At 43.1% G+C, this 25,504-nt stretch overlaps 1 protein-coding gene across 4 annotated transcripts; it reads left to right on the plus strand.

Moving 5' to 3' along the window:
• The first annotated feature begins 676 nt into the window (after positions 1 to 676).
• On the plus strand, positions 677 to 24,381 carry LOC106560862 (E3 ubiquitin-protein ligase Siah1). Of its 4 annotated transcripts, none has more exons than XM_014124245.2 (3): positions 677 to 697; positions 15,529 to 15,585; positions 22,486 to 24,381. In XM_014124245.2, the coding sequence occupies exons 2-3, from the start codon at positions 15,576 to 15,578 to the stop codon at positions 23,334 to 23,336; spliced, it is 861 nt and encodes a 286-aa protein (XP_013979720.1). In that variant the 5' UTR covers positions 677 to 697; positions 15,529 to 15,575; the 3' UTR covers positions 23,337 to 24,381. The 4 variants fall into 4 exon arrangements, with proteins under 4 accessions (XP_013979720.1, XP_013979718.1, XP_013979721.1 ...); XM_014124243.2 differs by lacking the exon at positions 677 to 697 and adding an exon at positions 6,243 to 6,446; XM_014124242.2 differs by lacking the exon at positions 677 to 697 and adding an exon at positions 13,035 to 13,988.
• The last annotated feature ends 1,123 nt before the right edge of the window (positions 24,382 to 25,504 follow it).

Here is a 25,504-nt window from a genome sequence, read left to right on the forward strand (position 1 = left end):
AATATGTTACATTTGGTGTGGTTACATAAGACAGAAAGTTACTTGAGGCAAAAGCAAAATATGGGTGTTTGGTCAGGGTGGATGGGTTGACTTATAACATGAACATCTAGCAACCCAAAGGTTGTGTGTTCAAATCTCATCAAGAACACCTTTGGCATTTTAGCTAATTTGCAACTACTTACTACTTTTTTTTCCGCTACTTTGCAACACCTTTAGCATGTTAACTAACCTTTCCCCTAACCTTATCACTTTAACCTAACTCCTAACCTTAACTTTAACCCCTAACCTAGCTAACGTTAGCCACCTAGCTAACGTTAGCCACCGCCACAACAAATTGGAATTGATAACATATCATACGTATTGCAAATTCGTTACATATTGTAAAAACTGCAATTCGTAACATAAGCGAATTGTAATTTGTGATATATGAAATGAATGATCGACATCCACAAATGAATACATACGAAACGTAACACATTATACTAAATGGGGGGAGACAGGGATAGAAATATAAATCTGAGTCCAGGTTGAACTGGCATGTCCAGAATCCTTTACTGACTGCTGATCAGGGAACAGTCAGTGGAGTTAGTAACATTTCATTTCTACAAAACGTATCTTCACGAGAATGCTAATTCAGTCTTGGTGGTTCATCGAGCCTGGTGAATTTGAGCATCTGAGTTTGTTTAGACATCATCAGGTAGGAATTTAGTTGTCTTTATAATTGGATGAGAACCATGAATGCACTGTGTGGATAATTGCCTCATTGTTCCCACACGCAACAGTTTTGCTAATATTTGGGTTGTCAAGTACTAAATTCAAGATCCCCGTTTTAAATGCCAGGAGTTGTAGTGGTTTCCTCATAGGCTAGTTCTTCAGGGAATAACTTTCCCTCAAAGGTCTTAGTTATGTAAGAAACGTATTTTACTCAACCATCTTCATTGTGCAAACAGAAACTTAATTATGCAAACCTTTGTGGTTTCTGTTTACAAGCCGAGTTAGAGTAACTAGGCCCTACTTACAGACCTGAAGAGGAGTAACATGTCAACATTAACACTATCGAAAGTCTATAAAAAGTTATTCAAGATCTTTAATGGAACCACTCAATTGATGCTGCACTTTACCCTCTACTCCCCAATTCCCACCTAGCATGACGAGGGTATGAAATTAGCACCAGGCTGGAGTATGGAAAGAAATAACACCATTAATTTTACTCAATAAAACCCCTCCCCACTCCTTCCTTCCCGTTCTGCCCTGACCATGGCAAGAAAAAAAGCATTGTTCTGTCCAGGGAGGAATGTTCAAATACCATCAACATTCTAGGGCCTGGTTTCCCAAATGCATCTTAAACCTAAATTAATCTAAGAACAGTTACATATTCTAAAAGCCAATTTATGCTTGACATTTGGTCGGAGGCTCCGTATGGAGGGTGTGATGCAATTGCGGAGCCTCTGAAGGCATGCAGAGGCCAAATTGAGCTCTGTACCGCATTGCCGTGCACCTCCCAAAATGTTGTAACAATGCTGAGGACTCGGTATAGCTCCATATTTACATGATTGGTTGACGATAGGTGAGGGAGGGAGGTCCTGTGTAAACACAAACTCACTTCATTGACAACTTCCTTCACAACTGCTCTGCGCTGCTCGGTGATACGCAAGAAGTATGAATGCCCTGATTTCTTCATAGATCGTATCCCAGTAAATGCTGCACGACCAATGCAGACGTCAGATTGACCATGTGGTGCTTTTTAGCGGGTTGGCTTTCTCCGCAGCTCCCCCTCCCGTTACCCTCCTGTTGAAGGCCCACTAAACGTTCTTTCTACACTGTTGTTGAAATAATTTGCTTTATTTCGTATAGTATAAGCTTCTATCTTACGCATCCTAAATAATGCCATAGATTTCGTTTTTGAAAAATAGTCAACTTGAAGGCAAAAAAGGGAAGCATGATGTAAGATGCGAACCTGGTATTTAAACTGATTACAGGCTACTAAGAGACAATTTATGCTTGATCTGAAATTGTTGTTAGAGGCACGATATTGATAAATAGTGTGACGCAATTGCAGAGCATCCAGATGGCACGCAGAGTCCAAACTGAGCTCTGTACCGCATCGCTGTGCGCCTCTCAAATGTAACAATATGGAGGACTCTGTATAGCTCCGCGTTGACATAATTGGTTGACTGTAGGTGGGGTGGGATGTCCAGTATAAACACAAACTCTTTTCCTTGATAACTCCTTTCACAATCGCTCTGATCTGCTCAGCGAAGCGCAAGAAGTATAAATGGCCTGACTTCTGCAGATGCTGTATCACAGTAAATGCTGTATGGCCTATGCAGACCTCGGATTGACCATGTCGCGCCTTTTATGGTAAACTGCAGCGATCATTGTTTGGCCAGAGGTTTAGTAGTAGAAATTGGATCCAGAGGGGAACATCACAGTTCAGCTTGTTTTGTTGTTGCAGACAACCAAAAACATTTGCAGCAGCACGGTGTGCACAAGAGTAAACTTGGATCGAATAAGAATATTTCGATTCGCTAGACTTCTAGCGTTGTCACCGTTGTCCCCAGGTCACCAGATTTGTATCTACAGTAAGCTATTCATTATATTTGTTGTTGTGTGTCACTTCATTCAGATTAAAAGGGCTATGAACTGTTCATGTATTATCCTCACTTCACGACCTGGTTTTAAAGCCAAGGGAGGGGTTACAAAGCCTCAGACTATAGTCCCTCCATCTGCTGCAAAGCTGCCAACACTGATGTAATATCCTGTCAGTGGCTGAGCAGGCAAATTCTTCAGCTGGAAAGAGCACAGAAATAATGTATAAAATGAGAGTGTGCAATGAATTCCAGATCCAAGAGTTCCAACTTCCATTAACTAACAGGACCTGTATTGCACTTGCAGAGGCTAATGTTTTGTTTGAAGTAATCGTGTACATCATTTGCATGTCCTTGAAACCAAGTAAACAAGACAGAGAGAGAGAGAGAGAGAGAGTGAGGGCAAGAGAGTGGGGGGTCAGTCCACCTGTTTTTGTTGACCTTGGACTCTAATGTCCTTTGTGTTCTGAACATATAGGTGAAGTCCGGTTGAGATGAGTCATAATAGGCTAACTGACAGGGTTGGGTAGGTTACTTTCTAAATGTAATCCATTACTTACTAGTTACCTGTCCAAAATTGTAATCAGTAACATAACTTTTGGATTACCCAAACTCAATAACGTAATCTGATTACTTTCTGTTACTTTTGGATTACTTTGCTCTGAAGAGGCATTAGAAGAAGACAGAAATGATCCATCAAACGCATTTGGTGTGTCATCATAGTGGTCTCTGACTTGTGGTCAGACGATCAGGTGGAACAAAACTTTAACCTGTGCCTTTTTTCAATGCTTAATTGAATGTCATTGAGAAAATAGAAAGGTGTCATCATTTTTTTCTTTCGTAAACATCTTTTCTGAATTTAAAAGAAATACAATAAATAATCATCTAGTTTTTCGAAAGTATCTGTAATCTGATTACAATATTTTAGCTGTAATGTATTACAGATACTTTTGAAAAACTAGATGATTATTTTGGACAGGTAACTATCTCAACCCGGCACAGCCGAAGAGGACTGGCCACCCCTCAGAGCATGGTACCTCTCTAGGTTTCTTCCTACGTTCCTGCCTTTCTAGGGAGTTTTTCCAAGCCACTGTGCTTCTACATCTGCATTGCTTGCTGTTTGGGGTTTTAGGCTGGGTTTCTGTATAGCGCTTTGTGAAATTGGCTGATGTAAAAAGGGCTTTATAAATATATTTGATTGATTGATTACTTATTGGATTACTTTCAAATTCAGAAAGAATGTTTGTCAAAAATATAGATTATGACATCTTTCTGTTTTCTCAATGACATTCAATTCAGCATTGAAAAAAGCCCCAAGTTTAAGTTTGTTGCACCTGAGCGAGTCTGACCACAAGTCAGAGACCACTATGATGACACATCAAATGTGTTTGATGGATCCTTTTTGTCCTCTTCTAATGCCTCTTTTTTATTTATTTCACCTTTATTTAACCAGGTAGGCCAGTTGAGAACAAGTTCTCATTTACAACTGCAACCTGGCCAAGATAAAGCAAAGCAGTGCGACACAAACAACAACACAGAGTTACACATGGAATAAACAAACGTACAGTCAATAACAATAGAAAAGTCTATATACATTGTGTGCAAATGAGGTAAGACTAGGGAGGTAAGGCAATAAATAGGCCGTAGTGGTGAAATAATTACAATATAGCAATTAAACATTGGAGTGATAGATGTGTAGAAGATGAATGTGCAAGTAGAGATACTGGGGTGCAAAGGAGCAAAAAACAAAAAAAACAATATGGGGATGAGGTAGTTTGATGGGCTATTTACAGATGGGCTATGTACAGGTGCAATGATCTGTGAGCTGCTCTGACAGCTGATGCTTAAAGTTAGTGAGGGAGATATGAGTCTCCAGCTTCAGTGATTTTTGCAATTTGTTCCAGACATTGGCAGCAGAGAGCTGGAAGGAAAGCACTCCAGAGGAGGAATTGGCTTTGGGGGTGACCAGTGAAATATACCTGCTGGAGTGCATGCTACGGGTGGGTGCTGCTATGGTGACCAGTGAGCTGAGATAATGCGGGGCTTTACCTAGCAAAGACTTATAGATGACCTGGAGCCGGTGGGTTTGGCGACGAAAATGAAGCGTGGGCCAGCCAACGAGAGCATACAGGTCACCACAGTGGTGGGTAGTACATGGGGCTTTGGTGACAAAACGGATGGCACTGTGATAGACTGCATCCAGTTTGCTGAGTAGAGTGTTTGAGGCTATTTTGTAAATTACATCGCCGAAGTCAAGGATCGGTAGGATAGTCAGTTTTACGAGGGTGTGTTTGGCAGCATGAGTGAAGGATGCTTCGTTGCAAAATAGGAAGCCAGTTCTAGATTTAATTTCTCCTTTCAGACTTAATGTGAGTCTGAAAGGAGAGTTTACAGTCTAACCAGACACCTAGGAATTTGTAGTTGTCCACATATTCTAAGTCAGAACCGTCCAGAGTAGTGATGCTAGACAGGTGGGGGCAGCGATCGATTGAAGAGCATGCATTTCACTTGCATTTAAGAGCAGTTGGAGGCCACGGAAGGAGAGTTTACATTTACATTTTAGTCATTTAGCAGACGCTCTTACCCAGAGCGACTTACAGTAGTGAATGCATACATTTCATACATTTTTTTTTTTCTTCCGTACTGGTCCCCCGTGGGAATCAAACCCACAACCCTGGCGTTGCAAACACCATGCTCTACCAACTGAGCCACACGGGAGTTTGTATGGCATTGAAGCTCGTCTGGAGGTTAGTTAACTCAGAAGGGCTAGAAGTATACAGAATGGTGTCACCTGCGTAGAGGTGAATCAGAGAATCACCAACAGCAAGAGCGACATCATTGATGTATACAGAGAAAAGAGTCGGCCCGAGAATTGAACCCTGTGGCACCCCCATAGAGACTGCCAGAGGTCCGGACAACAGGCCCTCCGATTTGACACACTGAACTCTGTCTGAGAAGTAGTTGGTGAACCAGGCAAGGCAGTCATTTGAGAAACCAAGGCTGTTGAGTCTGCTAATAAGAATGCGGTGATTGACAGAGTCGAAAGCCTTGGCCAGGTCGATGAACACGGCTGCACAGTATTGTCTTTTACCGATGGAGGTTATGAAATCGTTTAGGACCTTGAGCGTGGCTGGGGTGCACCCATGACCAGCTTGGAAACCAGATTGCATAGCGGAGAAGGTACGGTGGGATTCGAAATGGTCGGTGATCTGTTTGTTAACTTGGCTTTCGAAGACCTTAGAAAGACAGGGTAGGATAGATATAGGTCTGTAACAGTTCTTAAGGGGAAAGTAATCAGATTACATTACTGAGTTTGGGTAATCCAAAAGTTACGTTACTGATTACAATTTTGGACAGGTAACTAGTAACTGTAACGGATTACATTTAGAAAATAGCCTACCCAACCTTAACACAGCATAGCCATAGGCCTATTTTTTTCTTCCATTTCCACTTTCCAATTTAAATTACTGTGGTTCCATTACAGGAGAATGAGTGGTTTAGTAGCACAAGTAGATGCAGAGTGTGGTAGATTAAGCTCACAAATAAAGCAGAATACCATATTAGCTGCTATTGTTTGGATACTGTAAAGATTTTTTCATGACCCCTACTACAACCATTAGTGCGTTCATGTAGTTAAAGCGCGCGCTCCTTTGCGCCGCTCTCGTGAGAAACTATTTCAACAACTGTGCGCGGTCACGAGACCGGTGAGTACTTGGACGATAGTCGTCTCGTCTCCAGTAAAACGCGAAGGTGGAAACACTGAAGCTAAAGATTGAAGGACTGTAGAATTGGAGTGGAATCCCTTGTGGATTACGTTGCGGTAGCTAGCTACAATATAAAAAGGACATTTCATCCAAGGTAAGTAGGGCGGATGTTTTACCGGGATGTACTCGAAAAACCACACCGATGCTAACGTTGTTACATAGCCATCTTCATAATAGCAAGTTCAGCTAACTGTGTTAACGTTAGATGGCTACCGTTAGCTACTTCACGTCGTAAACTAGATATACTGGCTAACGTTAAATTATCTGGTAAACTATCTAACTCGTCTCCAGAGATATGTGGATGGTTAAGTGATAATTCCGGTCACCACATGGGAGGCTTTGTTGTACCTAGTTAGTTGGGTATTCTGACCTAGCTACAGTACAGTAGGTAACTAATGTTAGCTAGCTGCCTAGTTTTGGCTACATGATTCGGGTAGGCCGCGCTCTCTACTACTAAACAACTAGCTAACGTTACAGTAGGTAGCTAGTAAGATTGCTGGCTCCCATGCCATAATTGGCTCTCAACTCATGCAATTTACCGAATTTGTCAGCTAACGTTAACTTTACCTAGTTTACACAGCAAGTGGACATTTTGCGGTTTTGTGAAGCAATGTTGGATAACTAGCTGCTAGCGAACATTGATTTGTTTATGTTGTAACGTTAGCTACGCTAACCGTTAGCGCATACGTTTGCTATGGTGACGACATCGTCTCAGCAGATTTGTTCGCAGAGTCTGGGCCTCCATAGCTAGTTAGTTGAATATACATACCTTGCAACCCTGCACTTGTTTGCTAAAGCACTGTCTTTGAATGTCAAACATGTCTGAAGTTAGCGATGTCAGTGCTACGCTGACATGAATGGGCGCGTTCCAGCCTGATTTGATTGTAGACTAGTTCTGCCAATCATGTGGCAGGTTCTGCATCACCTCTGTCAACCTTTACTTTATATTCCTAATCCCATGTTTCTCCATAAATCTTAAACTGAAAATATAGCCTATTTTCCTTTGAAAATATAGAGGGTCGTTGTCAATTAAACTTCACAATACGGTGCAGAGCAACCATTGACAACTGTGTGCCGTTCAAGGGCTTGTGAAATAAATGTTAACTATTTGGTGTTGTATAGCATCTCTTGAAGAACATAGTCAGAACTACACATTTCTGATAATGCCATGCAAAACAGTAGCGCAGATTTATGATAATCATAAGTAAATATTATGTAATTTAAGATGCAGTATATGAGTGGAGCCTCACGATATATATCTCGCAAATGCCACCATTCATTGGATTTGAGTGATATAAAAAAACAACTATACGTGGAAAGTACGAGTGGTTTAGGTTCATTTCCCATCCTGTCAACAATGTTTGTAAGTGTTGAATCGGTGCTGACAGACATGATGTGATATATCAATCAATGTAGCCTATCAGATTGGATAGCTAGCTGATAACAGATCACGTAAATATGGCTAGTTAACAAGCTAACTTTCAGGGGATACATTTAGATGGCTATATCCAAATATTGTTTGATTTACTTGCTATTTATAGTGGTGATGGCAGTAGTCCAACTGACAACTGTGCCCAGAAGGAAGACTTGCTGAGGTCAAGCCCTTTCCAAAAGCCTAATCTCTGATGAAGCAAGCTAAATGACACCTTGTTTGCTTAGCTAGATAGGTTTCTGAAGTTACATGATCAGTTGATGTTTACTGATCGTGAAAAGCGTGCAGTTACTTGCTGTATAACTCTGAGATAGCTAAATGTAGAATAATCGTTAATGTGTAGTTCTTACTATGCTCTTCGAGAGGTGACATTAAAACCAAAGAGTTATAACCTTCTTCATTTAACAATCCCTTAAATGGCACATAGTTGTCAATGGGTTTTAGCGTTGCTGGGGGGGAAGGAGAACACCAGCTCTGCAAAAACTATTGACAACTACAAACCAAATCGAACTCTGTATTGACATTTTATTGATAATGGCCGAGTAAAATGAATGCGATAAAGAGGTCGATCAAAACAATGGAAATGCGTGGAGGAAAGATCCTGAATCTCCTCATGCTCCCCCAGCAAAATAAACCAACATGTAGGCTGTAGTTGAGGTAAAAATATAGTATAATGCCTTTGACTGTCAACCCCAATACATGTTCATGTTGTCACCAATCAAGTTCATTACAGGTAAAAATGTCTGACTACCACCATCTGATTTCTGTATGCTAGCTATGCTACCAACTTATACTAATGGGAGTTAGCATTTAGAAGGCATTTCTTCTAAATCAGAAAAGGGACAACTTCTAACTATTATGCAGCCAAATATCCAAATCGAACATTAGTAACTACATTTTGGCCCTGTTACAATGCATCAATCATGACAGATTTGACGAATATACACTTTGTTAGATCAGATTTGCTGAATGTGCCAATCCGGCATCCGTCTGACGGTCTGCGTCTTACCTGGCTGCTGATTTTAATTTAAAATTAAGAATGTAACTCGGGCTACTTTATCGAGTCATACATGTCAACTAGCTACAGATTGTTACACCTGATAATGTGAAATAACCAAATATTTTGGTATCCATTACTGGGTGTTAAAGGATAGGTACTGTTTGGTGTAGCACAGAAAATGTACTACCAACCTTAACTTGGTGATACTGTCTTCGTTCTCGATTTGGCCAAACATGTACACTACATGTTTGGCCACCTGCCTGTTGTGGACACCTGCTTGTCAAACGTCCCATTCCAAAATCATGGGCATTAAAATGGAGTTGGTCCCCTCCTTTGTTATAACAGGCTCCACTATTCTGGGAAGACTTTCCACTACATGTTGGAACATTTCTGCAAGGACTTGCTTCCATTCAAGCATTAGTGAGGACAGGAACTACTGTTGGGCGATTAGGCCTGGTTCGCAGTCGTCCCAATTCATCCCAAAGGTGTTCGATGGGGTTGCGATCAGGGCTCTGTGCAGACCAGTCAAGTTCTTCCACACCATTCTTGACGAACCATTTCTGTATGGACCTCACTTTGTGCACTGCCAGATGAAGAGTGATTCATCACTCCAGAGAACACGTTTCCACTTCTCCAGAGACCAATGGCGGCGAGCTTTACCACTCCAGCCGACGCTTGGCATTGCACACAGTGATCTTAGGCTTGTGTGCGGCTGCTCTGCCATGGAAACCCATTTCATGACGTTCCAGACGAACAGTTCTTGTGCTGACGTTGCTTCAAGAGTCAGTTTGGAACTCTGTAGTGAGTGTTGCAACTGAGGGAAGGCGTTTAAATTGTATTTATTTTTTTAATGCGCTTCAGCACGTCACAGTCCGGTTCTGTGAGCTTGTGTGGCCTACCACGTCGCGGCTGAGCAGTTGTTGCTCTTTGACGTTTCCACAATAACAGTACTGACCGGGGCAGGTCAGAAATTTTACGAACTGACTTGTTGCAAAGGTGGCATCCTATGATGGTTCCATGTTGAAAGTCACTGAACTCTTCAGTACAGGCTATTCTGCTGTCAATGTTTGTCTATGGAGATTGCATGGTTGTGTGCTCAATTTTATACACCTGTCAGCAACGGGGGTGGCTGAAGTAGCCAAATCCACACATTTGAATGGGTTTCCACATACACTAAATGGCCAAAAGTATCTTCTAAAATCTTCATGTCCAGTTGCAGGTGAATTGTTTGTATTAAAAAACAAAAAGCTACTTTATTGAATTCTATTTTTTGCTTGACAAGATGGCCGCGCCATGGAGAAACCAATTTATTTTAATAATGGCGCATTTTCTAAGTGAAAACGAACCACATGCAATGGGACACTGACATTTTAAAACATACCATATTTGTTCGATTCAGCCAAACATGTATCTCCAATACCGAGATTTTGTATAGGCCAACCTCTAACGCCCAGTAAGGGATACCAAAAATCGTTGGTTATATCGCATTATCAGGTGTACATTCTGTAGCTACATGTCTACGTATTTCAAGGAAACTGGTTGTCCAAAGGAGCTGTTTGCAAATCGAGCTAGTGTAGGTATGTTGTGATTTGTTGATAAACTACTTGCAGAATTGTTTCTGATTTCCTTAGGTCCTTGATTGGATGTAATTGTGCACTGCATCCATCTCATGTCCAATGTATCAACTAAGACAGAGAACCGTTTCCTTGTGTAATGTTTGTGTGATTTTAGTTAGCCAAAGCATAACCTTATTTTTAGGACTACTGTTTCAGACATCTGTTGGTTGGAAACAATGCACCAAAGACTGCCAGTATTGATGGTGTCTTATGACTGGCCTGGGTTTAATAAATGAAATGGCTGACTGCCTGGTTCATGACTGTAGTAGCCTGTCCTGTTGCTCCCTGACTTGCTGGCAGCTGCACATGCATAGTGAATTGAACATAGTGACAGGCTGACAGCTGTCTCTAGCAGCAGGAGGTCCAGTTTGGTAACTCACTCACTGGCTCTCAAACAGTGAGGGAATTCTATATCCTTTGCAAGTGCTCTGTCTGCCTCTCTTTTAATTCTCTCTAAATCAGAATCCCCCTCTCCTGCATCATAGATTGGCTTAATGAACATGCTACTGGACGTGTGTGTTTTGCAGAAGCGCTGGCTGGATGTTTGAAGGTGGGTGTTTCTGCCTTCAGACTCCAACCCTCAATGTAACTTCTCCATGGCAACACATGCTTCTGCATATAATGCTCTTCTGCCCAGGGTGAGTTGGCTGCTTTGCTTGCCCAGGCTGCTCTTGTATACCAGGAAGTTGAGTGACTAAATACTCTTTCTGGGGTTGAGCAAACTTCTGCATATAGCAAACTATTATTATATTTTTGTGAAGGGGGTGTCACAAAGCAGGCTACTTTTTTTGAAGTCAATGTTAGCGCTAAGCTATCTAAAACTGTGTGTTTGGCTAATAGCTATGTTTGTGGGCGGCATAGTTTCCTGCTCTGTCAGTAAAACAATTAGGTCATTTGTGTTCTTGCTTCTAGTTGAGTTGTTCTTCTTTCCTCTTGTGAGGCGAGGAGAGTTGTGTATTGGTTTACTCTGCCATGGAAGAAGGGTTGCCTGTGCTTGCTTTGAGTAGGTGGAGTGGGTTGTCACTGCAGCTGTTTACATGGAAGGTGTGTTTCTGTGGATGCATTCAAGACTGAAAATAGGCTAGTCCCCTCTGTCTGATCAGACTACTGCAATGCCTTTGTCAGTGTCTTTCAGTATTATTGTCAAGGTGTGTTCTTTGTGGTAGACCCATGGTACATTTCCACTGGGCTACCTGTTTTGCATCCTGCTGGCTGTGAGTTCTATGCATCCTGTACTTTTGCAGGTGTCTACAGCTTGGATGTAGCCTAAATATTATGGCACATTTAAGATGGAAGAGCATGTGCCACTTCCCTCCCTTTTTAGTAATAAGCTTGACCAGGTTTAAATAAAAATAAAATAAGTCATATTCTTTTAAACCAAGGGGTAGGTTATATCCAAATTAAAGTGCACTAGGCTGGACCCTCGTTCTGAACTGCCGTACTTCTTCATTTCTCTAAAGAAAAACATCAACTAATTTCTAAAGACTGTTGACATCCAGTGGAAGCAATAGGAACTGCAAGCAAGTGCCTTAAATTTAGGTACACATAGAAAACCCATTGAAAACACTGTCACCTCCCCCCCCAAAAATTCCTGGATGGTTTGTCCTCGGGGTTTCGCCTGCAAAATAAGTTATGTTATACTCACAGACATAATTCTAACAGTTTTAGAAACTTTTGTGTTTTCTATCCAAATCTACCAATTATATGCATATCCTAGCTTCTGGGCCTGAGTCGCAGGCAGTTTACTTTGGGCACGTTTTTCATCCGGATGTCAAAATACTGCCCCCTAGCCCAAAGAAGTTAATGGATTTTACGATATACCATCATACCTGTTGCTGAAACCTATTTTGACACATTTAGTCTAAGATTGTCTGAATGATTGAGAGACCAATGGCCTCTATAATACCTGTACTTTGACTTCTAAGGATTGCTCTCAAAGACCGGGCATGTCTCTGAATAATTTCATTGGAAGTCTACTTGGATTAGACAAGATACAGTAGCTACAACGGTTACATTGCCACATTCCATGACTAGGGCTGGCACAATTCCTGTAGAACTGTATCCGACAGTTATGGGTGCAGAACATCATGAGAATAAAATAACCGGCAGAACCATTTTTTTGTGTGTGTGTTTGGAACGAACTGAAGACGGGACACCCGGGAATTTGTGCGGTTTGAGTGTTTCTGCTGTAACATGGACTCTATAACGTGATCAAACTTTTTTGCTCCTTGCCTGGAACAAGCAAGGTGTTGTAGCAAATGAGTCTAGTTGCCTGGGCAACATCCCCCTCCCTGCAGCAGAAGCACATGCATTCAGGAACAGAGGAGAAAATGGTTGGAACGATGACTGCGGAAATGACCAATAAGTCATCCAAAATTCCATGACTGTCACTGCTTTGTCCATGACTTCTATGCTCTGAGAGCGTGTGTGTGTGTGTGTGTGTGTGTGTGTGTGTGTGTGTGTTGAGGTTATGAAGTGTTTTTGGTATGAACTCTGAATATTGTGCTGTGTATTTGTAATGTACTCTGACCTGTGTTTGTGATTAGGGTGTCCACTCCACTGTGAGGCTGTTGTGGGACTGGGTGTCACTGAGTGTAAGTAAGGGTACTTGTGTGTTCTCCAGCTCTCGACTCTCTCCAGTTTCTTTGTCTAGTCTGCATGGTCAGAGGAAGGGAGGGAAGCAGGCAGGACGGTGTTGGCCCAGCTGGAGGTGGAGCTGCCAGAGCTGTAATCTGAGAAGGGCTGAGCCCAGGAGAAGGGCCCCACTCCTCAGAAAGAGGGTGGGGGAGAGCGTGAGCATGCGCTCTCCAGTCTGACATTGGACTCTTAGCCTACAGGGAGCAGTGCAGGCGTCAGGCAAGGGGGACTGCTCTATGGTGCTCAGCCAGGACTGTCTGTTTCACCCTACTACCTACCTCTCTCTGCCTAGAGCGGCTGCCTTCTCCACTGACTGGATCACTCAGAGGATACAGTGACCGAGCAGGGAGTGGTTACCTAGACTAGGGCTTTCAGGAGAAGAACACTGCCAGTGTTTCCTTAGCTTCCTCTTCAACGTGCTCCATTTCTTTCCCTGGCTGGGCTGCCTGCTCGGCTCAGAGCTGGATATACTTGTGTAACATTCCTGGATTACAGCTACGTGTTATTAAAAAAAAAAATCTCTATTTGGGCCCCTCCTCCACCCTTCCTTGGCCTTTTCCTGGGCTGCATTTAAAGAGGATTTTTGGCTCTTAAGACTCCAGCCTCCTGCCCTCTGCCGTGCTGGTGAAAGAAGTGCCTGAATCGGAGTCTCTGGCTCTGTTTGAGGCGTCCAGCCCGCCAAGGTGTCTGGCCCTGGAACCCCAGGCTCTGACTGCAGTAGTACATCTGTTTTCTGATGGGAGTTCAAGTAGAGACCTAGGGAGATCGAAAGGAAAGGATCTGCCCTCTGTTATGGGCTGTTTTTGTTCCTATGGAAAAACCGCAATGAAGAGTTCCCTCACACTCTCCCTATGTCGGGTAGAGCTAATGTTCAGCCCATGAACTCATGGAAGGGGGTGCTCAAGCTCTTCACATGCATAGCTTCTAGAACAACCACCAACAAACCTAAAGGTAAAATGTCCTATTTGCACACTCGGTGGCTCAAATATTCCCCTGCTCATTTTCTGTGGGAATGTCTGTTGGAATGTTTGCCCCCCCCCCTGCGCCTCTTATACCTGGGGTGCAACTGTGGTGTCAAAAACCTACTGGTGTTCACTTCTGTCCAGTCATGGCTTTGTTTTCTGCAAGGCACTGCCGATCCTAAGAAGGGCAGGGCATTTTTTTCTATATACTTTGTATATGCAGGGGTGTGAGAGAGACTGGACATGAATGGAGAACAAAGAATGGCATGTTTTGTTAAGTAGAAATGCTTTTGTTTTTCTGACCCTCTGTACAAACATACCGAGCAATTGTCATGGTTGCCATCTCTGTCGTTGTCTCCCTCTGTTGTGTTTTAGATGTTATGCTGCTTTAAAGTGGTGTGTGTGTTCCTCTCTGCAGCAGTGTGGAGGGCACATGCAGCCGGCGTGTTTGATAGTAAACAGCAGCCGGAGTTTACAGAAAGGGGGCAGGCAGAAACTCGCCGCCTCTCCTAGGCCACGCTTACTCAAAGCCAGGCACCTACATGGAGGCAGCTGCTGATACACATGATGGTGTTTGTTTTGGGTTTAGCCTACATCTGCTAGATTCTGGTGCTCCTTACCGGCTGTCATCCTAGATAAGTGATATTTTAACGAGGTAATGACGTGAATTCATAGATTTACCCTCACACAAAGATGACGAGATTCAACAAATGGGCTAGACCGGAAGTAGTCTAAATGATAAAACAACAAATCTGACATGTTCTGTGCAGAGATTTAGATCCATATTAAGACTATATGCCATTAGCAGAAGCTTTTATCCAATGCGGCTTACAGACTTGTGCATACATTATTCGTGCAGGTGGTCCCGTGCATCGAACCCACTGTCCTGGCATTGCAAGCGCCACACTCTACCAACTGAGCTACAGAGGACCACAATCAAGACCTCAATCAGTGGACTGATTTTAGTCATATTTCCATGTTGGTGTCAGTTAGGATGTAGCCAGTTCTAGTTGTTGTAATGTGATAGTAGGCCTAAAGGTTGTGCTGAGAACAGACTGAAGAGGGAAATCGATGCTCCATGTAATGTACTTTGCATTAGTAGTGTTAACCCATTGCATGATGGAAGCTGTGGGTTTCCAGTGAAATGTGAGGCCAAGAGCGCTCACTATTTGCACTCTAGCTAATATGGCTCTAGCCATGACATTTTTGTTTCCACAACTCACTGATTAACACTTAGTTTGTATCTGTGCTGTTTGGGGAGGTCTGAGTCGGGCCCCAACACATGTCCACCTTCATACTATAGCTAGAACTGTTGACCATGACCAGCCCTGAATGGTCGCCCTGCAGAGAACAGAAGGTGGGCATATGGGCCTTCACAGAACTCTGAGACTGCAGTGATGCTGATTGATGTGTTTCTATGGCTACCTCAGCTCAATTTGACTTAATTTTTAAAATTGTTTTTACTCCACTAGTTAACCTCTTTTTTTTTTTTTTTTCTTCTTTTTTTTTCTCTCTCTCTCCCCTTTCAGAGTTACCCACATTTCAAGAGAAGAAGAAAGCCTTATTTGGGAATCTTATGGACGAAGGCAAGCAACTTTCTTTCTCGTGTGTTTGTCTGTGTCAATGTGTGTGTTTGGGTTAACCAAGGGGAAGCAGCTTGTTTGATAAAACAGGGGAGGTGTTTGGAGGATTGTAGAGGTCATCTAATGAAGGTTCAGTGAGTGTGATTGGTAGACGGAGGAGCGGTCATCACCCTGAGCTGGTTTAGTAATCAACTCCTCTCCATCTGGAGGGACATATTGAGCGTCTCGTCCTGGTGTGCCATTCACCCCAGCTTCCCAACACACGGGTCGGGAGGAGAGAGTCCTAACACGACATAATCCCAACCTACTTTCTGTACCTCCCTCTTGTTTGATTGCCGCACAATTTCTCACATGTGCCTGACCAGAACCTGCCCCCCCCCTAAACGTAGTTACTACTACATATGAACATAAATAAGAAAATCAAATATGGTGGAATGCTAGGCCTATCTCTTGAAGTGATTCAGGTACAACTGCTTATGTTTCCTGTGTAAAGACATGACCTCTAGAGTTTCCACCTGCACCACAAGTCAGCCCATCCTACAACAAAGAACACAGTGGACACAGACAGTTCTGACTGAGCATCTAGTCCTACCAGAGGTCTAGTAGCTAGCATGCTCTGCTCTTAGATACCATGTGTACTGCTCGTTTCAGAAAGTCATTCTGCCCTCTTAACCATTAGCATGAGAAAAGCATGATTACGATGTCAAATGTTTTTTTAGATGTTATTTTTAATGAGGCATAAGACCTGGCTGTTTCAAGTGTTCATTGGGCCTTAATGTCTTGGGATAATTTCCACTATTTATGGTGAACGTGCTTTGTTCTGATCTCTGCAGTGGCCTCCGCTCAGCTGCTCTTACTCTGGCCTGTACGCCCTAGTTCTAAATGATGAATGTCTATCCTCTTCCTCAGTAGGAGAATTACTCATGTAGCCAGTTCCTCCAATGGGAATCACTGCAGGCACACCAATGTGCGTACTCCCAGAGCAGTGTTGTTTATGCTCATTATGGCACCAGTCCCATGGGTGTCTGCTTTAGTGTTGCACGGTATACCAAAATTAGGTTATTTTTCAATACTAGAACAAGAAATATGGTTCGCTACTAGAATTTTTTTTCTTTCGGTACTTCTGTGAAATGTCTCACGGATCAAGCCTGTGTATCAGCGCAGCCGACTCATTGCTAACCTGCACTGGGAGTCTGGGTTAACACTTGAATAATGAATGCAACATGGCATGTAGACATTTTGAAACTACTTTCTTATACTGTTAGCAAAACAATGTCCATACACGCTAAAACACTTTACTATGCAAAAAGATACCGGTAGCTTCCAGCTTTGTAGGCAAACTTGCTGGCTGACAGCTAAAGCTAACATCAATTCACTACCCTAGTACTTTGTTTGTGATAATGTGCAAACCATAATGTGAAATATGCTGTTTGCCACCCAAAAACTTTTTTAATTCACTTATTCGGTCTCTCTCACGTACTCCCAAAGGCCGCTGCATCATTCGTGGGGGACATGTTTACTGTTGGCTTGTCATTTGTAGTCACACAAAATCGGCCAAACAAGCTCAATAACTCAATGCATGCACACTCCTTAGTAAATATTCATTCACCTGTATTGTGGATAGGCCTAGGTTATATTTTGATTTACCTAGTTTATGGTTGGCCACCCTTGATAGCCTGTAAAATATTGCAGCATTACAATTACAGTCAAGTACTTTATACAAAATGATTCCTTCTAGGGATCTAAGTTAAGGTCGTCCCTGGAACAATAAAAACAATCTATATGTTCAAAACAGACAGCAGAGCCAAAATTCATACAACCACTGCACATTTTAAAAAAGCGATGAGGCTGATGCAACCGATCAGACCCTTTAGCTTAATGTTGATTGTTGAGCTTTACAATATGAAGAAATAAAACTATGTGCACATGGCTGCACATGTTCCAAAATGCAATTAATGAGAACATCAGTCTCAAAGCATACGTGAGCGTTTTCATGTGACCGAGATAAAAATATCCCTTAGAAATGAAAAGAGCGGGGAGATCAAAAGACGCATCACCTAGCATGGGTTACTAATGACAGACGTAATACTTGTCTTTGGCAGCTGGGCAATAAAATAACTTTGATTTTGAAAATAAATAGATGATGAAAAAATTGCTGGTTACAATGGGATAATAATTGCTTACAAAATAATTACCTCAACATTTCTATGGTTGTATTTTGGCTAGACTACTTTGAAATAAGGGAAGACGCTTCATAGAATGACAAATGTCCAAGTTTTAAACAATTAAGTATGGATAAATAAATAGTTCCAAAATGTTGGCCGCCTCTGCTCAGATTCAAGGTGATTTGATGTGCGGTGCGCAACAGGCACTGTCCTTAACTCTCCGGTCTTGTGACGATTTAATCTGAACATAGCCTACTCGGGGCATGGTATGTTGACAGAATCCGACCTTTAGATGTCAATGTTAATTATCCTTCATTGTATTTGACTGGCGTAAAAAAGTAATTTATAAAAAGTGTAATGATACTGAACTCAAGATGCCCAATGATTGAACAGAGCATTTTCTGGTCTGGATCCATCACCTTTCTGTGACTGGCTAATATGGCTTATTTTGTGATACTAAACCTGGTATCGAAGTCAAAAATTCTGGTATTGTGACAACACTAGTCTGCGGCAGGCAGCACAGACTCTGGGATGAGGGAGTAAAATAGAGGCTGCTGGTGCCAAAGCCTCCAGCCTCCTGGAGACAGACTAAAGAGCTGTCTGCATCTCCCTTTTCCCGTTGCTCTGGAGCACATCACTGCCTTCATGCAGGCTGCAGCAACCCACACACACACAGGCAGATACTGTTACCATCACTGCAGACTATTCCTACTAAAGTGCTCACTCACTCACTAACGCCCACACACATACTAAACCTCACACACTTATAGCCCAGACAGCAGCCACCAAGTGCAACTGTTCCATCTCAACAAGCTGCTTTCTCAGCACCCACACATAGCTCTTGTTTTAGCCCTGCTAGTCTTGGCTTTGCCCTGTTGTGTTCTGTGCTAATTTGGTCCACAGATGTTGCTTGTGTGTCCAGAGCAGCTTGCTAAGAGGCCCATCAATAGGTGGAGCTTTATCCAAACAGATGTGGTCACAGGCAGCCTTAATGACACCTACAATTGAAGTCGGAAGTTCACATACACCTTAGCCAAATACATTTAAACTCAGTTTTTCACAATTCCTGACATTCAAACGTAGTAAAGAATTCCCTGTCTTAGGTCAGTTAGGATCACCACTTTATTTTAAGAATGTGAAATGTCAGAATAATAGTAGAGTTTTATTTCTTTCATCACATTCCCAGTGGGGCAGAAGTTTACATGCGACCAAATACTAATTGAGTGTGTTGCCTTGACATTTTTTTAACTTAGGTCAAACATTTTGGGTAGCCTTCCACAAGCTTCCCACAATAAGTTGGGTGATTTTTGGCCCATTCCTCCTGACAGAGCTGGTGTAACTGGGTCAGGTTTGTAGGCCTCCTTGCTCGCACACGCTTTTTCAGTTCTGCACACAACTTTTCTATAGGATTGAGGTCAGGGCTTTGATGGCCACTCTAATACCTTGACTTTGTTGTCCTTAAGCCATTTTGCCACAACTTTGGAAGTATGCTAGGGGTCAATGTCCATTTGGAAGACCCATTTGCAACCAAGCTTTAAATTCTTGACTGATCTCTTGATGTTGCTTCAATATATCCACATCATTTTCTTTCCTCATGATGCCATCTATTTTGTGAAGTGCACCAGTCCCTCCTGCAGCAAAGCACCCCCACAACATGATGCTGCCACCCCCGTGCTTCACGGTTTGGATGGTGTTCTCCGGCTTGCAAGCCTCCCCCATTTTCCTCCAAACGATGGTCATTATGGCCAAACAGTTCAATTTTTGTTTCATCAGACCAGAGGACATTTCTCCAAAAAGTACGATCTTTGTTCCCATGTGCAGTTGCAAACCGTAGTCTGGCTTTTTTATGGCGGTTTTGGACCAGTGGCTTCTTCCTTGCTGAGCGGCCTTTCAGGTTATGTCAATATAGGACTTGTTTTACTGTGGATGTAGATACTTTTGTACCCGTTTCCTCCAGCATCTTCACAAGGTCCTTTGCTGTTGTTCTGGGATTGATTTGCACTTTTCGCACCAAAGTACGTTTATCTCTTGGAGACAGAACTCATCTCCTTCCTGAGCGGTATGACGGCTGCGTGGTCCCATGGTGTTTATACTTGCGTACTATTGTTTGTACAGATGAACGTGGTACCTTCAGGCATTTGGAAATTGCTTCCAAGGATGAACCAGGCTTGTGGAGGTCTACAATTCTTTTTGAGGTCTTGGCTGATTTTCTTTTGATTTTCCCATGATGTCAAGCAAAGAGGCACTGAGTTTGAAGGTAGGCCTTGAAATGCATCTACAGGTACACCTCCAATTGACTCAAATTATGTCAATTAGCCCATCAGAAGCGTCTAAAGCCATGATATAATTTTCTGGCATTTTCCAAGCTGTTTAAAGGCACAGTCAACTTAGTGTATGTAAACTTCTGACCCACTGAAATAATGTCTGTAAACAATTGTTGGAAAAATGAATTGTCGCACAAAGTAGATGTCCTAACCGACTTGCCAAAACTAGTTTGTTAACAAGAAATTTGTGGAGTGATTGGAAAAACGAGTTTTAATGACTCAAACGTAAGTGTATGTAAACTTCCGACTTCAACTGTACATGCACAGCTCTGCTGCCCAGTCTGCCCCCTCCTCTCTCTGCTTCCCATCAGTCATTTCCCTTCATTTCACATGTATTTTTTTGGCTGGAGCACAGTGCCCCATCATGGCTGTCTTCCTGCCTGTCTCTGAGCTGTGCTGTGGGTTATATAAAGCAGCAGGGCCAGGGGTGGGTCACACCCAGCTCCTGCCAGGCCCAGGGAAAATCCAGCCCTCCCTCCACTCGGCGGGCCGTCCCATCCACAAATGCCTCAACCGCAGCCTGTTACCATGGGAACAGCTGACAGGAAGCTAACTAGTGCTCTGCTCTTGCATCCATCCTAGTCCACATTGCCGTATGGAGTCTTTTCTTTTTTTTATGCAACCATGAATCTGTGTTGCTCTCCCGGGCCAAAAATAGCCTCCAAGCTCTGTGCTTGCCCTTCGCTGGTCAGGCTTTATAGACAGATGGGCATATCACAGAACCTCTAGGCTGACCCTCGGCGGGAGGATGGAGAAGGCCAATCAGTGTATAGGGCTGCCTGCCTGGAGGTCCCAGCCAGCCCACTGTACTGGGGCTGTGCTAAGACAGGAACATGCCATTCTCTCTATGGGTATCAACAGAAAATCTTCCAAGAGGGCGAAAGACCCCTTGACTTTTCCCACATTTTGTTACAGCCTTATTCTAAAATTGATTAAAGTTTTTTTAGAAAACAGGTTTTTAGAGATGTTTGCAAATCTATAAAAATAGAAATGCCTTATTTACGTTAGTATTCAGACCCTTTGCTATGAAACTTGAAATTGAGCCCAGTTGAATCCTGTTTCCACTGATCATCCTTGATGTTTCTACAACTTGATTGGAGTCAACCTGTGGTAAATTAAATTGATTGGACATGATTTAGAAAGGCACACACCTGTCTATATAGAGGTCCCTTTGTTGACAGTGCATGTCAGAGCAAAAACCAAGCCATGAGGCCAAAGGAATTGTCCGTAGAGCTTCGAGACAGGATTGTGTCGAGGCACAGATCTGGGGAAAGGTACCAAAAAATGTCTGCAACATTGAAGGTCCCCAAGAACACCTTGGCCTCCATCATTCTTAAATGGAGGAATTTCGGAACCACCAAGACTCTTCCTAGAGCTGGCCGCCCGGCCAAACTGAGCAATCGAGGAGAGGGGGCTTGGTCAGGGAGGTGACTCTGACAGAGTTCCTCTGTGGAGATGGGAGAACCTGTTTTTCAGTGGCAGGGACTGGGAGACGAGTCAGGATAAAGGGAAAGATAAACAGAGCTAAGTACAGAGAGATCCTTGATGAACACCTGTAATCCCTGCTGAAGGTGCTTCAACAAAGTACTGAGTAAAGGGTCTGAATACTTATGTAAAATGTTATTTATACATTAGCAAAAATGTCTACATCTATTTTTGCTTTGTCATTATGGGGTGTTGTGGGTAGAAAACTATTTACTCCATTTTAGAATGGCTGTAACATAACAAAATGTGGAAAAGACAAGGTCTGAATACTTTCCGAATGCATTGTCTGCTGCATGTACATTATGTACTCTTCTGTTTTTTCAATGATTCTGTTTAGACTCCTTTGCACTCACTGAGTGTAACTATTTTTACCCTACCCGCTCTTTCTGTATGAATAGAAGGCAGTTGCCAGTAAACTACCCGTACACATGAACAGTAAAAAAAAATACAGCATGATGTTAGTCTTTCCAAGATACTAGATCCCTCAAATTCAAATCTGGACCTTGAAGCCAGTTCCACTGCTTAAAATCAGGGACTGATTTTAGACCTGGCACACCAGGTGGGTGCAATTAATTATCAGGCTGAAAAGAAAAGCAGCAGTATTCCGGACGTCTTAGGGTCAGAGTTCCTGTACTAGATCATCATTGTTTTACACAAAATCCCATTCCGTTTGAAATTGTTACATGATATTCTTCAGAACATTTGTAGTTTAACATATAGCCCACATGACCTTTGTGCAATGTGTGAATGAACCATGACTATTGTTTAAGAATCTGTGATTGACCAATCACAGATTCTTGACCAAGCCTCATGGAAACCATTACATTTGTCCTCACTACTTTCACCTATTCTCCTGTCTCCACACCAAATGTATAGTTCATTTATTATCCCGTCGTGTCTCTAACCCGTGTTCTCCCTGTTCTCTACAGAAATGAGTCGCCAGACCGCCACAGCGCTGCCCACAGGAACCTCCAAGTGTGCCCCCTCCCAGCGCGTCCCCACCTTGTCCGGCACTACGGCCTCTAACAGCGACCTAGCTAGCCTGTTTGAGTGCCCCGTCTGCTTCGACTATGTGTTGCCCCCCATCCTGCAGTGCCAGAGCGGCCACCTGGTCTGCAGCAACTGCCGACCCAAGCTCACCTGCTGCCCCACCTGCCGGGGCCCGCTGGGCTCCATCAGGAACCTGGCCATGGAGAAGGTGGCCAACTCTGTGCTGTTCCCCTGCAAGTATGCGTCGTCGGGCTGCGAGGTGACGCTGCCCCACACAGACAAGGCAGAGCACGAGGAGCTGTGTGAATTCCGTCCGTACTCCTGCCCCTGCCCAGGGGCTTCCTGTAAGTGGCAGGGCTCGTTGGACGCGGTCATGCCCCACCTCATGCACCAGCACAAATCCATCACCACGCTGCAGGGCGAGGACATTGTGTTCCTTGCCACAGACATTAACCTGCCTGGGGCAGTGGACTGGGTCATGATGCAGTCCTGCTTCGGTTTCCACTTCATGCTGGTCCTGGAGAAGCAGGAGAAGTACGACGGTCACCAGCAGTTCTTTGCCATCGTGCAGCTGATCGGCACGCGGAAGCAGGCAGAGAACTTTGCCTACCGCCTGGAGCTCAATGGGCACCGGCGACGGCTCACCTGGGAGGCCACGCCCCGCTCCATCCACGAGGGCATCGCCACTGCCATTATGAACAGCGACTGCCTAGTGTTTGACACCTCCATCGCGCAGCTGTTTGCTGAGAACGGAAACCTGGGCATCAACGTCACCATATCCATGTGCTGAGGACTGTCAAGTGGACAGCCACTAACACACACACACACACACACACACACACACACACACACACACACACACTTTCTCTCTCTCACACTCATATACATACATACATACATACTCGGACACATTTCAGACACTACAGGACACCTGGAGTTGTACCTGGGGGGTTTGGAGGGGGGCAAGATCTTTCCCAGGGAACCTGTCTTCGAACAATGTGATTTAGAACGTTCAGATCGGTTAGATTGATGAAAACAATGGAACTCTATCCCTGGGATTCAATTTTAAGCTTCATTACAATATTAGTTCTATAACTAAAGTAAAGGTATCCTTTTTTTACCTTAATGTTCTGAGAATAATCCAGCATTGCCCCTTGTACCCAGAGCACACACTTCAACAGGTGGGCTCAGTTTGCAGTCTTTCTTTGCAGAAGGGGCTCAGGGGATAGACACGGTGGGAGGAGTCAATTTGAGGGAGGATGGGGAATAAAAACAACTTATTTTTTTGAAGATGTTGCATTTCAGCTTAGTCAAAGTGAAACTAACTTCTTTGAGTTCCATTATTGTTTTGGTTTTTAGTTCTGTTCCCGCCCCCCCCCCCCTCATTGGATGAGAACAGAAGGTCCTGTGCACAGACATTGGCTGAGATGAAGCTAGTTTGGTCTCTCTCTGGAGTCCAACCGTTTTAGCCTAAACCACTGAATATCTGACCAGGAATGGGGACAATTTCTACAGTTATATTATTATTATTATTATTCAATGGAGATTGTTATCATTATCATTTTTTTTGTAAGGACTTTTAATGAATGAAAAAGGCTGTAACCTTGTGGCTAATCTTCAGTGTTTGTAGATAAATTGTCGTTATTTCGAAGACTTCAATGTATTTTATTTTGTAAGTTAGATTTTTCTCTTCGTTTTGTCAGTCTTTGTCTACATTCTGTTTGAGGAGTGGGTGACGCAAAGCCAAACATCTCTGGATACGTAGAACTGTTGCTGGTCCCATCATTATTTTGTTTTATTTTGTCATTAAATAAATCTATCTTTTTCATACCTTGTGCAATTTCCCCTTTCCCTGTGATTTCTCTTGGCCAGGGTTTAACTATGGGTTGGGACCCAAAGTGGTCCCTGGGCATGTGGGAGGTGGGCCGCGAGTTAGGAGAATACATCTATAGTCGCACACTTTCCTCTTAATTTGGGTAATAGGAGGACAGTAAATTTCTCATTTTAGATATCGAGCTGAAAAAGTTTAACACCTGCTATAGGCAACAGCATAATTTCTTGGCAGGGGTTTACTCCAACCACACTTATCCTCCCATCTTACCACGTTATCCTTGTCAGATGGCTTTACTCATGTAATTATTTTTTTTTTCTACATAGAAAATTCTAAACAGTAAAAAAAAAAAGCTATGGGGAGGGGGAATGGTAAGTTCAGTGTAAACTTTGACAAACACCAAATAAAGTATGTATAAAAGATAATGGATATATATTTTTTTTAATAAGATCGTCTTTGAGAACTAAAAATCACAAAAGCTAGACAGTCATGTAGAATCCAAAAATGATGCATTTTTGTCATAGCTTGGGGCCCCATTGATTGTTACGCACTCAGCATAAGAACACGGCATAGCATAAATTTGGCTTTAATACTGCACATTTTCTCTCCACCCATGACCAAATGTGTGGAATTGCAAGAAATTACCTTTGTAAAATTATCTGTAGCCAAGAGGGCTTCCAAAATCTTAGGTTGGTATCTGCACAAATGACCACGCCCACCACCAAAGGCCCATTTTGATCCAGAAAAAAACTGAGTACATGGCTGATCACAGGCTTAAGGACAACTCTCACTACTAGACTGACCGTTTCTTTGTTCGTTCGCTTGTTGTCGGCGCCGTTTCTACATGTAGAATCGGTTTGCAACAGTGGATGCTGCTCCTCAGAGGATACCCGGCTCAAACAGAGGGATGCTATGTTAGTTAGCTGGCTACGACTATCCAACACTGGATTTCTTAGAAGGCAAAGTAAGCCTTTGGTTTTACTAATTTAATGCCGCCAGTGTAACTGCTTACTGACTGTATTGCATGATTGTAGTGGGTTCACTAATGTGTTAGTTCTATTAGCTATGTTGACTAGGACGTTACTTTAGCTAATATGGTGACAACGATAAAGGATGTGTATAGCGGT

Source organism: Salmo salar, chromosome ssa10, assembly GCF_905237065.1.
Source record: "Salmo salar chromosome ssa10, Ssal_v3.1, whole genome shotgun sequence".
Taxonomy (NCBI): domain Eukaryota; kingdom Metazoa; phylum Chordata; class Actinopteri; order Salmoniformes; family Salmonidae; genus Salmo; species Salmo salar.

Excerpts from the sequence above, each read along its gene's own strand:
- LOC106560862 (XM_014124242.2), top strand. The coding sequence starts at position 13,889 with ATGTCGGGTAGAGCTAATGTTCAGCCCATGAACTCATGGAAGGGGGTG. Across the intron at positions 13,989-15,528 it reads AACCACCAACAAACCTAAAG|AGTTACCCACATTTCAAGAG; the intron begins GTAAAATGTCCT and ends CTCCCCTTTCAG. Across the intron at positions 15,586-22,485 it reads TGGGAATCTTATGGACGAAG|AAATGAGTCGCCAGACCGCC; the intron begins GCAAGCAACTTT and ends TGTTCTCTACAG.